The sequence below is a fragment of the Acipenser ruthenus genome, chromosome 6, assembly GCF_902713425.1.
Source record: "Acipenser ruthenus chromosome 6, fAciRut3.2 maternal haplotype, whole genome shotgun sequence".
Classification (NCBI taxonomy): Eukaryota; Metazoa; Chordata; class Actinopteri; order Acipenseriformes; family Acipenseridae; genus Acipenser; species Acipenser ruthenus.
Window position 1 is genome coordinate 78,659,922 of NC_081194.1, and position 22,822 is coordinate 78,682,743.

Consider the following 22,822-nt stretch of genomic DNA (forward strand, 5'->3'; position numbering starts at 1 on the left):
GATGATGATGATGATGATGATGGTGGTGGTGATGATGATGATGATGATGGTGGTGATGATACTTTTTTACAGTATAATACTTTATACCACTCTGCCCATAAAGACTGACCACTGGTACACTGGAATCGTATGTTTCTTGTATGAGTTGAATTGGTGGTTTAAGTACAGTAATATTAACAGAAGAATGCAGTCAGAACAGTAACACATCCCAGCTGATCTAGTAGGACAGTTTTTTTTTTTTATTGACAGACTTTATAATAACAGTCTGCACTCGACTTTATACAGTATGTGTATCTTTGATGTCTTATTAACTGTATGAAATGCTTCAGGTCAAGTTTCCAGTTGCTTTGTCTTGTATGTTTATCTTTTGAGATTTCACAGTAGGTCTTTGAGGTGGTTTAGTTTATACACACAGTTAGATGAATAGATTAAATTACATTGAACTAGATCCAGACACAATCAGAAAATAAAGGTTCAAGATTCAGTCAGAATGTTAGGTCTCCCTCTCAGAAATAAATCCCAGGTCTTACTGAAGATGCTGTGTTAAAAGCAGTACATTTACTGTTTGATTGCTTAAGAACAGTTGGGATGTACAAGAGTGGCAGTATGGAAAAGTAATTATTAGGCATGTGTTTAAAATATGTTTTGGACTTTAATTCAGTTGGCTTGTGAAGCCGGTTTACAATATATCCGGCCACCGTACTATAAACTCACTTCCTGTGCTATAGGTATTAGTAGCCCACCTGAGCTCAATCTGTGGAGTCCTAATTACCTTCTGCGCAGAAAGGGAATATATAATTTGGTGGAGCTGAGCACTAGGTTATTAAACAGAAAAAAGGAATTGTAATGGAATTGTATTCTAGACAGCCACTTAGAAAACAGAGGACCCTTTGAATTATATACTGCAAAATCATGCAGGGGATCTGCAGTAACACATTTCAGATAATGGGTGTTTTTTAATGTATAGTTTTTAAATTCCTGTTTATGTTGGGTTATCATAGAGACCAGGGACAGGAGAAGAATGAATATAATATCGTAGTTTTTATTTTTATTTTTTTCTGTGACACACTTTCTCATTAAAAGAAAGCTTTGACATGGTAATGGTTCCCCCAGTAGAACTTCATTATTCAGCTAAAAGGCATGCACATAATTACATTCTGCGCAAGTCACAGCTCTGATCATTTTGACAAGCAGTGAGCAGCCGCCTCTTTTGTTGATGCAATTACAGTGCTTTTGCTTTTTTGATGACAGCTACAAATCTTACTTTACCAGTGGGATGCTGTAAGTGAATGTCTGGGACCAGCAATCCTGTGTGTGACAGGCAGTCATGCAGTTAGGCAGACAGGCAGGCAGACAGGCAGGCAGGCTGGCAAACAGGCAGACAGGCAGGCAGGTTGGCAATGTGGGATTGGTTTAGCAAGCTGAGTACAATAAAGTGGATCTTTTTTCTAATTACACTTCAGAATCTTTTCATTTTGACACTTGGGTCATAACGAATTATGGCTGTTTTTAATACTGAAATAAACTGGGATTACAAGATGTTACCTCCTGCTGTGAAAGAGAAAACTCTGTTAAAGGATTGATGTGACAAGATGTAAAAGCCTGTTAAAGTCAGCTTGGTTGCGAACCAGTAGACATCTGCATACCGGTAATTTAAATACAAACCACATTTCTGAACAGGAATGTAATTATACACAGCAAACAAAGAGAGTCTTCTAAAAATGAAATATATAAATAAAATAAGAAACAGAGGACAGAATGTTCTTTTTCGAGCAATCTTATTTCATGTGTGTGGGTTGCCCAGACCCTTTCAGTGCACATGCTTGTTTTAAACTGGTAGCCCCTGATCCCTTTCTTTCTTGCCAAATGGCCTCCTCTCATTTGTAAAATGTATTATGTTCTTATGATTTAGTGTATTTATGTATAAGGGGCGTCCCTGTAAAGGGACGCCCCTTATACAACTCCAGTATTTTTGCATGAAATCCCCTGAGGGCGTAGGGAATCATGGTTCAGCTGTTAAATGTTCCTGCTTGCTGGAAGTGCAGCAGTTGTGAGAGTGAGACACGGTGGTGATGTCAGCCCTGCGGAATGCGGTCCCTGTAACCCGATCCCTGCTGTCTTGTTTCTGTCCCGGTGATGTCATCCCTGCGGAATGCGGTCCCTGTAACCCGATCCCTGCTGTCTTGTTTCTGTCCCGGTGATGTCATCCCTGCAGAATGCGGTCCCTGTAACCCGATCCCTGCTGTCTTGTTTCTGTCCCGGTGATGTCCTCCCTGCGGAATGCGGTCCCCGTAACCCGATTCCCTGCTGTCTTGTTTCTGTCCCGGTGATGTCCTCCCTGCGGAATGCGGTCCCTGTAACCCGATCTCTGCTGTCTTGTTTCTGTTCTGGTGATGTCAGCCCTGCGGAATGCGGTCCTTGTAACCCGATCCCTGCTGTCTTGTTTCTGTTCCAGGGTGTGAGCGGAATGTCCATGGATGAGCAGACTGAAGCCCCCATGTATGTGTATGAGTCAACAGTGCACTGTACCAACATCCTCCTGAGTCTCAATGACCAGCGGAAGCAGGATATCCTCTGTGATGTCACGGTGACAGTGGAGGGGAAGGAGTTCCGAGCCCACCGAGCCGTCCTGGCTGCCTGCAGCGAGTACTTCTTACAGGTTCTGGCAGGACAGGCCAAGTATGAATCCATCAGCTTGCCAGAGGAGGTATGTCAAGTCATATTAAACTGTACTGCACAGATACTGGAGGTTGTCACCTTTTGGCTATGTCACAGCCTCTTCTGACAACAGCGTCCCCTGGCTGATGCTGCTTCCTGTGCTGTCGGGGTTCTGAGACAGAGCCATGTGATTTCAACATGTTTGTTTGGGTTGTGGTGGATCAAGCTGGGTCTGGTTACTGGAGATCTCAGATGTTAATATTAGAAGGCTCCATTACAATCTGTATCTATGTCCATTTGATTTGCAACCTAAATTCATCAGACCACTTCATCTCATACAAGACTTTTCCGTTCAGGGTGATATTCCTATAAAAACATGTGTAAGACCAGAGGAAAGTCTCAAATCTGCGAATACATTTGTACTTCAAAAGGAACATGTGTCCCAATTGAAATATATATATATATATATTTTCAGCTGAGAGAGGCAATTTTTTCGTGAAATAAAGTAATGTGCAGCATAATTTATTTGGACTGAATTAACATATCATTGATTATTTATGTATTACTCACATACAGTATAAACATTGCTTCATATTCGCTCTGTGTATTGCATGAATTAATGTCTTCCCAAAATGCTTTAAATTTAATTGAACAGGGCCCTTGATTTGCCTAAGGCACAAATCATATAGTGTTTCTCAGTGTGTGTGTGTGTGTGTGTGTGTGTGTGTGTGTGTATATATATATATATTTTAGCTCAAAGAGCCAGCTGCGATTATCGCCTCTGGTGCATTTCAGTTGAATAGTTCTTGGTTTAATGACTGACCTTGTCTCTCATTTTTTAAATCTAAAATATAGTGATCAAGGTGTTTGCTTGCTATATATCTGGTTAACCCTGAATACATAATCTGTGCTTTATTACACTTTGCTCTGCTATAACTGGGATGTATATACGAAAGCCTTGATTCAAAATATATCTATTATGTATTTTAGTACTCAAGCATGCTTTTTAAATGAACCATTATATGCGTCCTGAAAAGAATAATACAGTAAAAGCATATTCAAATCAAAACAAAATGTGCTTCTTAACACAGATGATGCTTTATAGCCGACCTCAAAGTTTGGTATCAGCAATACTTCGACTGTGAGTATCGGCATTAGAAATAGCCTGTTTTATGGCAGTATTTATCCTGTACATGCACACACCAGATACTCAATTAATGACATATGATTTACTTCACGTTTACACACAGTACTATCCGAGGTGCCCCCTCCCCTTTACCCCTGGGGGTGCCGCATTTTGTTCACAAAGACAGGAAATGTGTTGTTTTTATTTTCCTATCCTGTACTTAAAAGAACCATAGCTGTTCCCCATTTACAATGAGCCAGTGATTTATCATTAGATGGTATCTCAAAAAGCGGGATTTAATTAAGCGGTTCATTTATAATAAGAGGGTAATAGCACAGAGGAACCTGTGATAGGTGCAACTCACCATTAAGTTTGCAGCTGGCAGTGTTCCATGCAGCGATTATTGCCTCTGGTGCATTTCAGTTAAATAGTTCTTGGTTTAATGACTGACCTTGTCTCTCATTTTTTTTAAATATAGTGATCAAGGTGTTAGCTTGCTATATATCTGGTTGAATACATAATCTGTGCTTTATTACACTTTTCTCCGCTATAACGGGGATGCTGTGTTAGATACCATCTGATTTCACTCTTCATGGGTCGCCACTCTGACTGCTTGTTGAGTGGATTTCATCTATACGATATCCTATATGTAGATGATGTGGCTTTTTCATTTTTACAGGAAGGCTACTTCTCAAGCCCCTCCTATTGTTAGCAAGTTTAAATGAACTGAACCAAAGTTTTGTGCACCTCTTGTTTTAAATGATGCTGAACAAGCTGTAAGTGGAAGATGGTATCTCCCGGTCGCACAGCCTCCTAACATAAACATGCATGTCCTGGTTGCCCGCCAAGCTACCAGTTACACTTTGTAAATGTGTTCTTAGACCAAATAACACTCTGGAACTGCTGTTAAGAGCAGAAATACTATCTCAAAGAAAACCCCTTACTTAACATGTTACTATTGTGACCTGCTATCAGGTGAATATGTAGTTCTGCCCTTTTAGCAATTATAATAACAATATTTGCTTTGAATTGGGACAGGTGTAGGTTAGGGTTTTACAGTGGTGCTTTCGTAGCTGTAATTCAAAGTCTTAGTGCTATCCGGCAAGCTTTGAGTTCCTATACAGTAACTGTAGGATCTCATTGCAGTGCATGCATTGTACGATTTTCTTGTCCCATGTTTCTAGCAAATAGTGAAAATCAATCGCATCTGTAAAAATTCTATCTGTTACAAAATTGCTATTTACACAGAAGTAAAAGTGTCTTTGTATGCTTTGCTGTTAAAAGCAAGTCATGTTTGGGGAAAATAAAAAGGTAAATTGTATTCTTCCACATTAACTAGAGAGAGGGATGCTTTTCATTGTGAAAATATATACAAAAGTTTGCTTTCAAAGAAAAGCCACATACTGTATTGTTTTTGTCTCGTTATGTCTGTGCCTAGGGTAACTGACGCAAGTTTTAGCTATGCCGAATCTCTAGCAATTATACAATTCTTAATTAACCTTCTTCCTCAGTCTGAATACCATGTAGTGCAGATAAACACTATTCCTGGTTCAGAAGTATGACTGCACTAGTGGTTGTAACAGGAACCAACTGGACAGTACATTGGATTCTGTAGTTGAAGACCATGCTTCAAAACAGTGCTAGGAAGAACACGGATCATTTACTAAGCACAGCACAGCACAGCACGGTTTCATCTGAAAGGGGAAGACTAGAATAAAGCAACATCAGTTAAAATCATTAAATATTGTGATTGTAATAGACTTAACAATACTGTCTGGAGGGTTCTGATACCTTGACACGCGAGACTTCCGTTCTGTGTCAACCATTTAAGACACTTAATTATAAAAGTTTAAAACCTGAGGTACTAGCACTGATGTTACACTTTGAAACTAAATAGGACATTTTTAATCCTGTCTGTATTTTCTGTGGCAGCAATACTATTTTATACTGATACACCTGTGCTTTCATGAAATTATTGAGTTGTATTGATATCGGTTACCATGGCTACAATTAGTTCTTCGTATTTTTTTCTTGTAACATTTTTTTTTCACAATTGCTTAGCAATTTAGACCCCTACTCAATAACATATTAGAGGTTCACAGGTTCACTTCTCCCCGTCAAGCTTCAGTCAGCTCTCAAAATATGCTTTATTTTCATTTATCTTTCATTTCAGCTCCTTTTCTAATTTCCTATGAAGTAACTCTATCCACAGATCTGAACCATTCACATCCATTAAAACAGGCAAAGATCTCTGTTGCAGAGCACTCTGTGCGTTCCTTTAAAGCTGGATGTGTCTTCACACTGTACAAACAATTCAGAGCCCATTGTTAGTCAGCAAAATGAAGCTTGCTGCGTCTGTTTCACCTCATGTGGGGTTTGTTGTATTACAGGAAGTTGGCCGACAGTCACTGCCTCCCTCCTTATTAGTATGCATGACATGGAGGAATATGCTTGATCCCATTTACATAGACTAGCAGTCGCTGAGGCTGATGTAAGGTCTTGGGAGAAGGTTCTATGCCTATTGATTGCGCATTTGGCTGCGCTCCTAAACACAATGTGTGAATTTTTATGATCTGTGATGTGTTATTCATACAGTTTCCTGCCCTGTAATGGTACGGTATCAGTTTGCCAGACGCAGAGCAGTGCAATCTAAAAGCCCAGGAGCTTACATTAGCATAAAATGTCCCAGATCTGTCAGTTTGATTAATTTGTCTCTTTGTCTGTACTCTATACAATAAGTGCTATTAACGGCTAAAACACTTCATGTGTCAATGTCGGTCCTCTAATGACTTGGAATTGGGCTTTATTCTCTCCTTTTCAGTATTATTTCTCTCGTTTAGCATTCCTCTCCAGTATGGATTTCTTTTCCTCTCTCCCCGCTTCGCTCCTTCATTAGTTTGCTGGTTGTAACACCAGAGTGATCACATACGGTGCCTGGTGCACATGAAGATGTGATCCGAGGGCAGCAGCTGCTGATGCAAGCTGAAAATAGATCCAGCGTACGCTCAGCACTTTTCCCAGCACTCTTCTATTTATTAGAAGCGTTCTCGGCAGAGATGGACTCAGTTCCTTTTTTAAACAAGATGACTTTCACCTTCAGACAGTGGACTGTTTTTTGTGATGTTGCAATTGGTTGCTGATCAGTAGCTGTGTGTGTGTGTGTGTGTGTGTGTGTGTGTGTGTGTGTGTGTGTGTGTGTGTGTGTGTGTGTGTGTGTTTTTGTATTGCATTAGAAAGAAGTATGTTATTGTTTTATGTTCAGATTTTTTTTTCCTTTTCCTTTTTTTTTCCCAGTAAAGGGAGTAATTGCCTCTTCCAGTTGCTGGATATAATAAATCCATTCTTGGCACCCGCAATGAAACTGAACACTGGACACCTGATACTATTGTTTAGAGGGCTAGTAAGGATAGCAGTGTTCTGTGTAACACTTAGCACCAGGGGTTCCTCTCATAGAAATAAAAGTAAACAGCTATTCAATACATCTGCAGTATATACTGTGGCACTGTTGCAATCCAAACAATGTATTTTCAAGCCACGTTGCGTATAAGAGGGGTTTTATGAATGCAGCTTGTAAGATGAACTGATCTGTTTTTTTCTGCCCTCTTTTGCTCAGACACAGATTTGTTAAACAGATACAGCAGACTTGGCCAGGTTCCCCTGATTACATTCCTGTACAGTAGCACTCACTGTTTATCCAGTCTGTCACTGCTGTTGTATAGTATAGCATTCCTCATCAGAAGCTAGTTGTTTTTAGTATATTGGCAACCCACACTTTTTCTCTTTATCTGCTGGTTTTGAATGTAGGCCCTTGGGTAAAGTGACTGGTGATTTATTTATTTAATTATATATTTCCCCCTCCTAATTGACTTTTTTTTAGGATAAAATAAAACAACCTGAGCATTACAGTATATACATAATGATAGTGGATCTAAATACCATCGCTGCTAGACATACTTTCACTGGCAACAATTCACAAAAGACACTCTCCTGCACTGTTGGAGAGTGTCTACTGTAGGGGCTCGTGCATTGCTAATGAGAGAATGGCAGGGATACCATAGCCTATTTTTTTATGTATTCAATATCTTTTTTTATAATCACTCGCTGGGGATGGCCCCCTGTACATACATGTCACATATATAACAAGCACCGTTTAAAAGGAAAGGAGTAGTACATACAGTAGCTACTGGAGCTCTGCTGTTAAAGAACTCCAGTTGATTATATGATTGGGTGATCAGTGGTTTTAAGGAGACACATTGTATTGTCTTCTTGGTTTGAATAGTAAGCCCCTACCCGTGACTCCACCAGCTAGTGCCACTATGTGGTTTGAAAAGCCATTGCATTGTGTCACTGGAACTGAAGAACATCCAGCACAATACATCCAGCAGTCTCTGTGCATTAAATACTAACATTCCATTCTTTACACGCACTTAATGGAAAATAGTATTTCTGGACCAATCAATTAAATAGATCATGTTTTATGATTAAACATGAACTGCTGCATGTTTTTCCCTTCTCTTCTCCACAAATAGACTATTCATATGTTAGTGCATCACAGTGTTTGAAGATGACGATGATATTAAACTAGATATTAAACACTTGGAAGCTTTGTTCATTTGACGTGAAATGTGCTTTTATGGTATATAGCACTTTGCAACATGCTCCTACCTCACACAAATTCAAATTGCATGGGGTTCAATATTGCTCAGTGCAGAAGGTAATGCCACATTTTCTAAATGAATGTGATAAACTGTTAATAATTTCAAATAAAATACAAAACACAGAGCTTACAATGTGAATAGATTGCACCCACCTTGGCAGCACGGTGCTGTGCTAGGTTTTATTTATGTGTATATAACACTATGTAACACAATTTTTGTTCCTGGGTAGTAAGTGTTATTTCCTAATTGCTTATGCCTCAAAAGTATAGAAAATGGCTATTATTCCCCACAAACTTTGCTTTTGTGACCAGGACAGTGATATTTTGAAATTGACCTATTTCCAATGAGAAAATGGGCGAATTTTCGTTCACATAAAGTCAGCAAAAAACAACATATGAATCCAAATTAACATGTATTTATACTAAAGTAATACAAAAATGACTACAAAAGATTTAGAAGTGAGTAGTTTTTCGAGATTTACGATTATACTGTAAATCACTTTCACGAATCAGCCCCCAAATGTAGTCTCCCATCATGTTTTCGTTATACTGTCCTTGGTAGCGGCGTTCAAAGTCCAGTATATCCTGGTGGAAGCGCTCGCCTTGCTCCTCCGAGTACGCTCCCATGTTCCCCTTGAATTTATCAAGATGAGCATCAAGGATATGGACTTTGAGGGACATCCTACAGCCCATTGTGCCGTAGTTCTTCACCAGAGTCTCAGCCAGCTCCACATAGTTTTCGGCCTTGTGATTGCCCAGGAAGCCCCGAACCACTGCGACAAAGCTGTTCCAAGCCGCTTTCTCCTTACTAGTGAGCTTCTTTGGGAATTCATTGCACTCCAGGATCCTCTTTATCTGTGGTCCGACGAAGACACCGGCTTTGACCTTTGCCTCAGACAGCTTAGGGAAGAAGTCTTGAAGGTACTTGAAGGCTGCTGACTCCTTATCTAGAGCTCTGACAAATTGTTTCATAAGGCCCAATTTGATGTGCAGTGGTGGCATCAGCACCTTCCGGGGGTCCACCAGTGGCTCCCACTTGACGTTGTTCCTCCCCACAGAGAACTCGGTCCGCTGTGGCCAGTCCCGCCTGTGGTAGTGCGCCTTGGTGTCCCTGCTGTCCCAAAGGCAAAGATAGCAGGGAAACTTGGTAAAACCGCCTTGGAGACCCATCAGGAATGCCACCATTTTGAAGTCTCCTATGACCTCCCAGCCGTACTCATCATACTTCAAGGCGTCCAGCAAGGTCTTGATGCTGTTGTAATCCTCTTTGAGGTGCACCGAGTGAGCCAGGGGAAGAGACGGGTACTTGTTACCATTATGGAGCAGCACGGCTTTGAGGCTCCTGGATGAGCTGTTAGTGAAGAGGTGCCACTCATTCTGGTTACAGGCGATTCCGATTGCCTCGAACAGACTGGTCACATTGTGGCAGAAGCAGAGCCCATCTTGACGGGTGAAGAAGCTGGAAAAAGGTTGGTGATGCTTCCTCTGATCTGCGACTTGCACACTTTCATCCAACAAGTTCCACTGCTTGAGCCTAGACGTCAAAAGCTCGGCATTGGACTTGGTGAGACCAAGATCTCTAATCAAGTCGTTGAGGTCTTTTTGGTTGGGGTAGTATGGGTTTCTCTCCTCAGCTCCACCTCTGAAATTGTCATCTGGATCTACAACATCTTCCTCGCTCTCTGACTTGTTGCTCTCTTCTAAAGACGGCTGCTCTCTCTCAGGAGGAGTGGGTACAGGGAGCTCATGGCAGTGTGGCACCGGGGCGATGGATGAAGGAAGGTCCGGATACGTGATAGCAGGTGCATTCTTGCCAGTCCGTCGTTTGGAAGGGTCCACCATGCAGAAGTAGCAGTTGCTTGAGTGGTCAGTGGGTTCCCGCCAAATTCTTGCGATAGCGAACTTCATGGCTCTCTTTTCCCCTCTGTACCATCCTACAAAAATACATTTATTTCACCCATGACTAATGTGTAAGAGATTCTCGCAACATTTTTCATATATGATATATTTTTTCAATAACATTGAAAATTGTAAAACATTTTAAAATTAAAAACTTTTACAATTTTAAAAATTTTAACAAATTTTATAACATCAAATTCCGAGCAACAATTGTCCATCTTACCTTCCAGAGTTTTTTTGCAGTGCTTGCAGGTGAAATGAGGTGCCCAGGGTTTGTCTTGATCCCCGACAGGCATGCCGAAATATGCCTTGTAGGCCTCACACATCTTAGCAGATGCTTCCACGGAGTACTTTTTCTCTCTTGTCTTGATAAATTGGCCGCAGACATAGCAAAATGCGTCTGCAGGATGCTTGCAGCCTCTTGATGCCATCTCAGAAAAATGCAGATATATATCTACTTAGGCAGCTGGAACTAAACTGAACTGGTGGGCTTAAGGCCCCTGTATTTATACTAATATTTATATTACTGGAAAGTTCTAGAAAGTCCTAGAAGTTACTCCAAGTTTACTCAGCACTGAATCTATCTGGAATGTTCTGGAAAATAGGTACATTTCAAAATATCACTGTCCTGGTCACAAAAGCAGAGTTTGTGGGGAATAATAGCCATTTTCTATACTTTTGAGGCATAAGCAATTAGGAAATAACACTTACTACCCAGGAACCAAAAATAAATAAATTTGTTACACGGTGTAATGTTCTGTGCTGACCGGATAAAAGATTAACTGGTACTTTACAGTGTTTGTTTTTGGACATTAGAACTGTCAGTTTATCTCACTACACTCGAAAAATTCCAAACAATAGCACTGCTGATGGTAATGCTGGCAATTTCCCTCTTTTCTTTTTTGCAGGTCACTGCCAGGGGATTCGGCCCATTGTTGCAGTTTGCCTACACTGCTAAGCTGTTACTCAGCAGAGAAAACATCCAAGAGGTCATCCACTGTGCAGAATTCCTGCGCATGCACAACCTGGAAGACTCCTGCTTTCGCTTCCTGGAAGCCCAGCTCCTGAGCGAGGAAGATGGCCTGCTCCTTTGCCGCAAGGTAGCATCTTACCCCCAATCCCAGGAAGATGAAAACTCGGAGGAGGAGGATGAGAGCATGCAGTCCGAGACCAGCAGACTGCTGGAAGAGGAAGCCACTGCTGTGCCGATTCCCGACGTGTTCCAGGACGGCAGGGCAGACTTTGAGAAACACGGGACATCGGACCTCCCGCGCTGCCCCAAGTACAGGAAGTATCAGCTGGCTTGCACCAAGCACAATAATGATGTATCACACACCAGTACCTCAGGTTTTCCAAGCACATTCAAGGAAATGAGCTCCGGCAGCAGCAGCAGCAATCTGTCTTTGGGACAGATCAAAAACGAACCTCGCGCAGAGGAGGAGAGCATCTCGCTGTGTCTGTCGGGGGACGAGCAGGAGAAAGAGAAAGACGGCGTGGCAGATATGGAACTGGATGGAAAGCAGCGCAGCCCCCTGTACGTGGACAGGCCTAAAAGCAAGTCGCCAACATGTTTGAGGTCTTTTTTAAAAAAAGGGACCGATCTGTTGGGTTTGCCCAGCACACCACAGCAGCTTTTTACCAACAGACCAGCCTGTCCCCAGGAAAAAGTAGAAACTCAGGGTGACCACAAAACTGACTATGAGACATACTCTGGGGATATGGGGCTGTCCGTGGCGTCTCAGAAAGAGTTTGCGGGTTTCCAAGTGGGACTACAGTTAAGGACTCTCTCGTGTGACGGAGTATGCAAGCAGGAATCGGAGCTGGACCGCAGGAGCGTAATTTTTTCCTCAGTTACAGACGACCTACGGGGAACTCCGGCGCATTCGTACCCTGGAGGGAACTCCTTAGATACAGAACTGTCAGAACACATGCCAAAGTGTCTGTGGGCCGGTGCTAGCCAGTCCCTTCCGTGCTCACAGACCTACTCCCCCAGCAGACTGCCCTCCGAGCCCATGGTGCCATGCAGGCCTCGGCCCAACACCAGCTGTCCAGTGCCAATTAAGGTGTGTCCCCGTTCCCCTCCCTCAGAAACGAGGACCAGGACTTCTAGTTCCTGCTCTTCCTACTCCTACGCAGAAGACGGAAGTGGAGGGTCCCCTTGTAGTTTACCACAGTTTGAATTTTCCACCTCTCCCCGGTGTCTCGCTACCGATCAACAAGAGCAAGGTATGGTGGGCGAGGCCATGTATAACCAGGTCAGGCCCAAGATTAAATGTGAGCAGTCATACGGCACCAATTCCAGTGACGAGTCTGGCTCGTTCTCAGAAGGTGACAGCGAGTCGTGCCCTGCTCAAGAACAAGGGCAAGAGGTAAGTGGAGAATGTGTGTTTATTGCAGTGAGACAGACTGGCATACCTTTGTCTTTTACTTTATTAAAAAAAAACCAGCCATTCTTTGAATCAATAGACGCCATCTTCTAAAGTTTTCTCATTTCCAAATTTAGAACAACATACAATGAAACAGTTTCAAGCACAGTATGAAGGACTAGCATGTAGAGGTATATGGGAGAATTGTTGTTTTAACCATCTTAATTGCAGAACTGCATAAACTGTATTGTTTATTGAATACGTCCAGTCTATTAACAATTTAAGAGGTTCCCAACATCAGGCATGATTGCATAATGGAAGGACATGTCATACAGTAATTGAGACCATCCACCCTTTCTGTTAACTGTACCATTTGTGCTGGTACAAATTATTCCACCCTCTGTGAAAAGAGAACGTTTACATAATGACTGTGCTTTAATAGTAAAGGGCTTTGATTAAATCCCAATCAATAACCTGCTACTTCATCCTTTCTGAACAGCTTCAAGAGCAGACTGTAAAAATAAACATTGTTGAGAACAGTGCAAGTGTTGACACTCTCTCCCAAACAGAGCGAGCGCCAAGCTTGCCTCACAGTGCTGGTTTAAAAATAGCTGGAAACAATGAATCCATGGGAGGAAGGAAGCTGTTCAACTGCAGACTGATATCAGAAGGCAACAGTCATTCAAGGCAGTACCAATGGCTGCTCGGCTGTATTGTAACAAGGTCACGGGTTACAGTGCCAGTTTGTGAGCCAGCTTATTTATAATTAAATACAGAATATTACCTTTCAAACCCCCCGGCACTACACTACTGTTTTTTATTTTGACTAATAGTAATAAAATGTATTGTCATTAAAAGTTTATGTATTTTAAAGTTAATTAAGGCTTTAATTTACTAATAACAGTACATGCATACATCTAAACAATTGGTTGAGTATGTGAAAACCACAATACTACGACACTGTTGTATACTTTCAGTTTTGATCTTCAAGCAGATTCAGTTAACAGTGATGTTTGTGTGTTAGCTGCCCAGGTGCACACATCATTTCACAGTTCTGGAACTCTAATCTTGGAAAGGTATCATTTCTAGAGGGATGAAATGAAAATAAAAAGCTCAATATCATGCCTAGTAACAACGTCTAGTCACCTCTACATTGAGTACTCCAGTGTGAAGAGCATTGAATCCAGTGGCTGAATTATGAAAAGAAATTATTTTGTTTCTAAATTAAGTACAGTATAGTGCTGATAGCATATTTCCTTTCAATAATTCTCAATGAAACAACAGCATGCTTGTCAGGCAGCTAGAAGGTAATATTTAGTAATACGGCGAATATTAACAAACATGTGAATCTGTTACTTGCACAGGAAGTGAGATGTCCAGAACGTCAGCTCCATCGCAAGCTGAACTAGTATTTTCTACTCTCGGTATGATACATTGCGGTCTCAGTATTAATAAGCAGAACACGTATGGTAGAGCTGAAAACCACATGAAATCGAGTTTCAGATCTTTGTTTCTGGAAGCCCTTTAGGATCTGTGTTTCTGTGATGCTGCTGGAATGCACTGAATGTATTTAATTTGTCTGAGCCCAGTGTATTCTCTGACAGTATAAGCGGAGTCCCTCTTTGTGCCAGAGAGGAGTTTAAATACACTAATCCTGGGGTCATCTGTATAATTGTTAACTGTGGTTACAATTTAAAATTGATCATGATGCTTTCACTGTTACCTGATTTTACCTTCTGTTTTTGTAATAAAAAAAAACAAAAAAAAAACCAGAAGTACTATTTCAGTGCAGTAGTCTGTATTTTAAAATGTAATATTTTATAGCACGATTCCCTCTTTGAATTAATTATTTTTGTTTAGTTTGTTTTAGTGGTTGTGGTTCAGTAACTATGTTTCACACCCCATACATTTAAAAACCTTCATTTACAGATTTACTGTAGTGTGGTAACACAATACAGCAGAGAGAATATATACCATCTCAATAACCCATTGACCATGGGCATTTACATGCAGGTTTATTTTCATTGGAGGTGTGGGTTCATAGTCTCTCTTGGCAGCTGTGCATCTACAAAACAAATAATAAAATGTAGGTGTATGTATTTTAGTTACAAATACTGTATAATTGCCAACTTTATTTATAAACATGCAGCAGTATCCTGCAGTTCCTTTCATTTGTTTAATTCCGAAAAAAATATCCCTGTTCCTAAATGGTCCTAGTATATCTGTCACGTTCACTATGTTCAGAACAACAAATATGACCAAGCTTTGCATTACAATTACCACTTGTCAAAACAAATAAGAGGCAAAGCATGTTTGAGAAGCTCTCTGTGAGCTCCAGAGGTTATTGTTTGGCTCCAGTGCTTTTCTAACTGACAGTTGGATGCGACACTGTCTTATCCAGTGCTTGAGGTCTAATCTATTGAAAATGTGTTAGCTGGTGTTGGGCTTGTTTTTACTATCCAAGGGGTATGAGAACTAAATGCTTTGTACCATTAATCAGCAATGCTGAAAGGAGTCCACATCACCAGGTTCCTTCAGTGAGGCGCTGTGTGCGAATGTATCCCGGCAGTGGATTGTTTTCTCTAGTGCCCGGGGGGGGGCGGGGGGGCGGGGGTGGCGAGGGGGGGCGGGGGGGGGGGGGGGACGTATAGTGTTTCGTTACAAAGCTGCTCAGAGCCACAGTTTCACAGGTGAATGACAGGAGGTGTACAATGGGGGCAGTGCAGTCCAGTAACCTGATCCCATTATTTAATAACAGGGCAGTGCAGCCGTAATGACCCCAGTTTCAGAATGAATGATTGGTACTTCAGGCACAATTTTTCATCATAACTTTATTGCTGAACTAGTTTTTGTATAGTTTCAGTGTCTCACTACTGTACATCACTGATGTTGCAGACTACAATATTACAGGGATGTCATTTACAAGAATAAAAAACTAAAACAAAAGTCAGATATCCACTTCTGCATAATGCTATTATTATTATTATTATTATTATTATTAATAATAATAATAATAATAATAATAATAATAATAATAATAATAATAATAATAATAATAATAATAATAATAATAATAATAAACATGTGAACATGCTATTATAGTGATCAAATTGATATTACCCTACTACTTCAATAACTACCCTTCACTGCATCAAGACAGTTACTTATCTTACCAATCCTCTGCAATCCACTATTTTACTAAGGCAATTAGCCTCAGCGTCACTGTAGACTGCAGTGTCAGTGGCTGTGCTTCATCGAGTGACAGCAGAATGCTTCTTCAGGTCTTCTAAATGTGGGAGCCAGCTGATACTAAATCACTTGTATAGTCATGCCTTCTAGTAATCCTGTGACACGTTTTATTGAGAAGGCGGTAAATAACACTCTCCTGATTTAATTTAACCAGGCATGCTATCTGCTGGTGTTGCTGCTCCTCCCTGTACTGCAATAATGCAGATGGTTAAAAGATGACTTGTATTTTGCTGATGGATAGGTAATTTGCCCAGGGCGTGAGTGCTTAATATACAGTACTATGGTTATTCTCAGGTACACTATTTTCATTTCGAGTCTCTTCTTGTCATATTGGTAATGCAGTGATGGTGCCATCTTCTGGCAGCAGGCAGTATTACACAGAGACTCATTCATTATTCTGTACTCACATTCTTGCATGTGAATTAGTTATAAAAATAGATCCCAGGTATGTCTTCCATATTACATACAGTAAGCTGCCTTTGTTTCAGTCACAACAGGAAAGACAGCATCTGACAGTTTCTGATACATTGTTGATAGGAGGCGTTTGATTAGCAGGTTCAGTACTTTTGTATCCAAGTCTGCACAAACTGCTAAAGGAATTAGAAACGGTAATCATTGAGAAATGTTCGCTCAGTGAGAATAGTTCTCTCCTGAACTATTAAAGCACCTTGTAACTAGTAGCTTCCAATTAGTTCTGGATACCTGTGGTGACCTTTCGTTTTTCACCCTAAACACCAGTAGGCCACAGACATCCCTGTTTAGTACAATGTTTATTGTGTCAAAGTTTTCAGTCAATTTGTTCATTCTTATATTTGTACGCCATACTTTAAATACAATGCAAACAAAGGTATATTATATCTTACAGGTCAAGCTTCCTTTCCCAGTGGATCAAATCACAGAACTTCCAAGGAATGACTTCCAAATGATGATAAAAATGCACAAACTAACCTCGGAGCAGCTGGAGTTCATTCACGATATCCGACGGAGGAGTAAGAACCGCATCGCAGCTCAGCGCTGTCGGAAAAGGAAACTGGACTGCATTCAGAATCTCGAATGTGAGATCCACAAATTGGTATGTCCACGCCAAACAGGTCATGTCATGGGAATCGGAAAGAGGCGGGGTGCTATTGAGCCAATACAGAATCTGCAGTAAATAGGGTGAAGTTATAAGGAGAGGAAATCAGATCAACTGCAATTATGACCTATTCCCAGCTATAGATGTTAAATAATAACCATATGTGATTGGCAACAGCAGTTGCATTAACAAGTAATGTTAAAAACAAATGCGTGTCCCCTGTTAGCACACTCACAGTCTCCTGAGGATAGCCTTAATCACGCACAATAAATATTCATACGTCATGAATTAGGTCCAGTGGCACGCAGAAAAAAGAAAAAAAAAAACCTTTTGCCTTTCTCTTCAAGGGAATTATCTTGAAATGTTAATAACACAATATAAGTGCTAGGTTAAGAATACTATTACACATTAACATATTATATTCCAAGCTAATGTATTGCATAAACATTTAAAACAAAAGCTGATTGACTGCTCTAAAGGGATACTTAGATTTCGGTGAATTGTGTTGATATTTGTACCAAAGCCAGTGGTGAGTACCTTATCTAGGTCTGCAGATCCTCAGTTCATGTCATATGTTATATTGAACACCAAAATATAATGCAAATCCACCCCACTCCTCCCCCACTCACCCACCCACCCACGGTCCTCTTTGAATTCTAGTTGCTGCTGCTGCTGTGCTACGTGGGTGCATATTGTTTCCATGATTTGACAGATTCCATTTACCAGTGCCTGTGTTTAAGTAAGCAATAACGCAGGACTGGGGGTGTGGTAAGAACCCAAATGTGCGGAAAGATAAGTCTTACCACTCACCTTGGGAGCAGGTTTTTGCATTGAGATACTCAAGGTTATATTTTTATACTGCAGTTTGAATGTATTGTTTTTCTATAGCTGATGATCCAGTCACGTTTTGATCTTCCCAGGTGATGAGCCCCTTGCCGAGCAGTAAGACAATTCTTACTGCACGGTCCTGTGATTTTGTTTAGCCAATCACAGCATTTAAATGATCCTAGACATTTTGTAACGTGTACAGGAACACAGTATAAGTATAGAAGCTCACTGTGATTACAATGAGTTGTATCAGTGTCTTTATAAAGGTAATCACACTGGTTCTGTAAGCTGCTCAGCCTAACAAATCCCTGTGTCCATACACAGTCTAAAACTCTAGGAAACTACAGTAAGTCAAGTAGACAAAAGGTTATGCCTCATGCCTTCATCAGTGTTATAAACCTGTATAAACAGGCACCACAAATCAATTACTGTTTTGAGAGAACTGCATTAAACTAAAGAATCCTATTGTGTGTTGTCAGGTCTGTGAGAAGGACAAGCTGCTGACAGAGAGGAACCAGCTGAAAATCTGCATGGGAGAGCTGTGGGAGAACTTTTCATGTCTTTCCCAGGAGGTGTGCCGGGACGTGCAGCTCAGCCCAGAGCAGATCCAGTCCCTACAGAGGTACTGCCCAGTCCTCAGGCCAGCGGATCAAACAGGCGCCATCGCCAGTGCCAGCATCAACCCATCTTCTTCCAAGTCCCCCTCACCGGGCTCAGAACAAAGCTTCATGAATTCTCAGTGCGTGGGGGAAAGCATGCAGTGCTGCACAGAACCAAGCCCCACCCAGCTTGGGGCCCAGTGGTTGCCTGGCAACGGATCAGAAAGCTGCATAGGAGGAGTCCCACTTGGTGAACACGACCCGGGACCTTCTCTTGAACAGTGCAATCAGACAGTCACTGTGGACTTCTGCCAGGAAATGACTGACAAATGTACAACTGATGAACAGCCTCGGAAAGACTGTACCGAATAACCGTGGGCTTTTTGTTCTCCCCTATGCCTGGTAGGTCAGTCCAGTTGGGTCAGTCAGCTTCTGCCAGTGTTCATTGGGACTTTCTGTAAGAGAAAAGGTTGACACTACAGTTGTCTTGACAGCAGCAATACTGTTCTCCGGGTATTCTCTCCTTCATATAAAGATGAGACTTTAATCCTCATTATGGTGCTACACCTTGCTCTTGCAAGGAACTCAGCAGTGGCAACACTGTTTTTACATATTAGAAATTCATTCACAACAGGGATGGGCAGATAACATCTCAGATTTAAAAACCTCTAAGGACCTAGCAGCAGTTCTATTTGTGTTCTCTCTCTCTCTCTCTCTCTCTCTCTCTCTTCCGTCTCTCTCTCTCTCCGTGGCCCATGTCACGCCGATGCAAACTCAGGAAATTGTTCTGAATGTTCAATATTGTTCATAAGATAAATGACAGTTTCTGGAGGCAGATCAAGAGTTTCATACAGCAGCTAGACTGCACGTGTTCATATGCAAGAATCTCTTCTGCATCCCTCGTTTGTAGCATTTCTGCAACTGGAACCCTTCACGTGTCTTGCTACAGAACTTTGAATTCAAACATTCCTCTTTTGCCTTTTACAATGCTAAAATGAAAAAAAGCAGTTACGTAGTTAGGTTTCCATGCATCAGCAATATCATTTTTTTGTACTTATTTATAAAATATTAGAACGCTTGTTTGGCAGAAGGTTTAATGTATATATGTGTGGCACTGTCATAGGGTGCCATTTGAGCATGGTGACTTCGGTCATGTAAAGACTACAGAAAAAGGTTAACGTTTCATTCACACTAGGCTTGAGTTAAGCATCCTTACAGGGGCACACAGATGCTGTCAATTCTTAGTTCTGCTTTCCTGTCTAGTATTCTTACACTCAGGATACCAGCCTTGTTAAAAAACGAGCTGGACTGTAATGGCCTACACATGAGTCGAGTGTTGGAATGAGAAATCCATACCAGGAAACAGATCATGTGAGGTGAATATGAACTGATTACCTAACACTGAGTGACACATTAATGAGGCCTGTTATCTCTGTTTGAATTCATAGCGGGCTGGTCTATAGGGTTGCTGTCCTGATGGAGAACAGGGTGGGTCATGTAAAAGATTTGAAAGGAGAAATAACACGCTATTTAAAAAACAAACGAGAGGGTGAGTTTTTGGCCATGTTTCTCATCGGTGTAACATTATTCGGTGTTCATTTTATTTCAGTTATTGCAAACAGTTGGCGCTTTGGTATAAACGTATTATAAGCTATGCTGTAGTATTATCAAAAGTATACTTCTCTTCTTACTTTGTCTTTTTTTTCTGTACTATTAGACTTTGGTAAGTCTTATCAGCTCCTTTAGAAATCTTAGCACTTTTTTATAAAATGCTCTGAGCACTCAACATGCAAATTCAGCACTCCAGAACGGGGTATTTTCTAATCTGGAGTTTTGAAGCACTTCATTTGGCACTTTTAAAAATCCCACCCCCCACCCCCCGGTGGTAACAAAATATTTTAGTTTTCCTTGTAAACTTATAATCTTGTGCTAATTTGGAAAGCATTTGGGGTTAACAAAGAAATTATCATACTTGTAGTGATGCCTGAGATGATCTGGTTAAAAATCAGACAGTCAGTATTTCGAATGACCAATCTAATTGGGAACTATTATAAAGAACAAAAAAAACATATTTATTGCATCTGATCTATTGCATCTGATTCTTTAAATGCATGCAATATCATATAGTGATTGTTTAACTTTCATCTAAAATGGAAGCTTCTGGTTATAATGTTGAATAATGTAGTTCTGTGTAGTTACAGGAATTTCTGATACTCATTTACACATGTTAGCACACTTTCATTCGAGTCCACAACAAGAGTTCTCCAGCTGGTTTTGTTCAGGAAACAACACAAAACAAAAATACAAACTAAGCACATTTGGTATTTTTTATTGTCTTCAGTATTACATACAATATAAAAGGATTCCCACAAGTTAAACCTGACACAGTTGTAGAATTAAGAACCATAAAATCCAGCATGTCATGACTTAATAATCATTAAACTGGAAATACAAAGCTTTGTACGTTAGATAGCGTGTCACAAAGGGGAATGTAGTATTAACATATATGTTTTCATTCAGTGAACCCCTGATGCTTGTAAAGACCTAACTGAAAGACTGGCTTGTGTCTTGGCATGCCTATGTGCGATTGCTCATTTTGATTCCAACGGCTATTCAACCACAGCTACTCATCTTTTTTACAGCAGCTATAACACATGTGAACCTGACATTCATGTACAACAGGAAACACTTTTCAAGGACTGTGAACCACTGCTCACACAGCTCTACTTTTGTTAAGCTTCAGGATTTCTAGCTAACTGTAGTTATCAGTGACGAGTTTGTAGAATTGTTTTATTCTTTGTTTTTTATTGACGTAAATGCATATGTTAGTGCTTTACTGAACTGTATTGCTAACCAACAAAACAAATTGTTATCAGGTAATAAAAAGGGAGACTAGAGCGAGGTGGTGGATCAGCTACAAATCTGAACGTGGGTCATTATTGATCCTTTGTTGATCATCAGTATGATAATATTATAAAAGCACATTCAAGTCAAGAACTCCCTTATTTTGCTCCAGATTGGGATTCATTTTTACAACACAAGGAGCCTGCATTGAACCTGCATTGCAAAACCATAAGCTATAGATGTATTATTTGCATAGCAACAAGTGTATAGAATGGGTCTTGCTTGTATTTGATCCCCTAAATTGCTTTCCTCTGCTTTATTTGTATAAAACAGCACCCAGAGAAACAAGAGTGGCTGCATAAACCCAGTGTTAGCAGGCTTTAATAATCTGAATGCTTTTGAACCAGGCTTTCATGCCACCAGGTAGACTCCTGACAAATCTGTACTGTATAGAGCAACCCAAAAGCAGGGTGAAGTCCACAGTGCGAAGTGATGTTACTTTCAAAGGGAGTCTCTGGTTGCTGAAACAGGAAAGGGGTTTATCCAGTGAATTTAAACCCTGCCTGGGATCTATGTATTGCCCTTCATGACAGGTTTGTGCTTTGCCCCTGCTTTTATCCTTGTCTCATATAAAGCTGTTTCTTTTTTTCAAGTAGTAATCTGTATGGTATCGATGAGCCTGTATGTTGTCTCATGGTGCCATGACTATAAGGTTTAAATCCAGCATGATTCTGGAACAGACATTGTTTTGATGTTGTTGTTTTTTTTGCTGTTGCTATTTTTACTGTAAGACTTGTCAGTGTTTGATGCTTTTATATTTCATGTTGCTCCCTTAATTTGACCCTTTCTCAGTTAAGCAGTATTATTAAAGTCCAAGTACGGAGGTTAGCACACAGGCAAAACCCACACAAAGGGCTATGTGATGCATTCTGTGGATAACTAGTGTGAAAAAATGAATTGAGTTTCATTTTGTTAAGCCTATTTGCCACATTTCTATCTGTATATATATATATATATATATATATATATATATATATATATATATATATATATATATATATATATATATCCTGTTATGTGAGAATTAAATGAACTGCAACCTTGATGTAATTCACTAAACTCAACGCTGCTTATGAAGTGGGCTGATATTAAGAGATTTTGTTTTATATATATATATATGCTGCAAAAGACAGAAATGAGAAGCAAGGTTGTAAATTGCAAATGCAGGGTGAGTAGAAATGGAGTCACATTTGCTAGCTCGCATGTTTATAAACCTGCTTATCAAGTTTGCATTTCCACTGGCTTTATTAGGAGCATTCTGATTGTTGGAATCTGGTTGCTAAACGTTATACCAGTGTCCTCTCTTGGAAGACAAAACACCAGAGATGATTTGAAAGGGAAATGTGTGCCCTGTGTCTAACTTGTGTCATTTCTGTGGGAATTCGGTATTCTCTGTGCAAGTAATGTTCTGTATCGACTGTAAGAGGCCACTTAGTAGTCATTTCCATGTGTGCCACAGCC

The 22,822-nt window shown here is 40.6% G+C and overlaps 1 protein-coding gene across 1 annotated transcript in view; it reads left to right on the plus strand.

Annotated features, from left to right (window-relative positions):
- LOC117411375 (transcription regulator protein BACH2) overlaps positions 1–22,311 on the plus strand; it is a 105,026-nt gene extending 82,715 nt beyond the window's left edge. Inside the window, exons 2-5 of the mRNA XM_034018776.3 lie at positions 2,456–2,707; positions 11,249–12,709; positions 16,821–17,027; positions 18,338–22,311. Coding sequence (XP_033874667.1) covers positions 2,468–2,707; positions 11,249–12,709; positions 16,821–17,027; positions 18,338–18,829 — 2,400 coding nt within the window. The 5' untranslated portion in view covers positions 2,456–2,467 and the 3' untranslated portion in view covers positions 18,830–22,311. The remainder of the gene's footprint in view (positions 1–2,455; positions 2,708–11,248; positions 12,710–16,820; positions 17,028–18,337) is intronic.
- Positions 22,312–22,822: the final 511 nt, after the last annotated feature.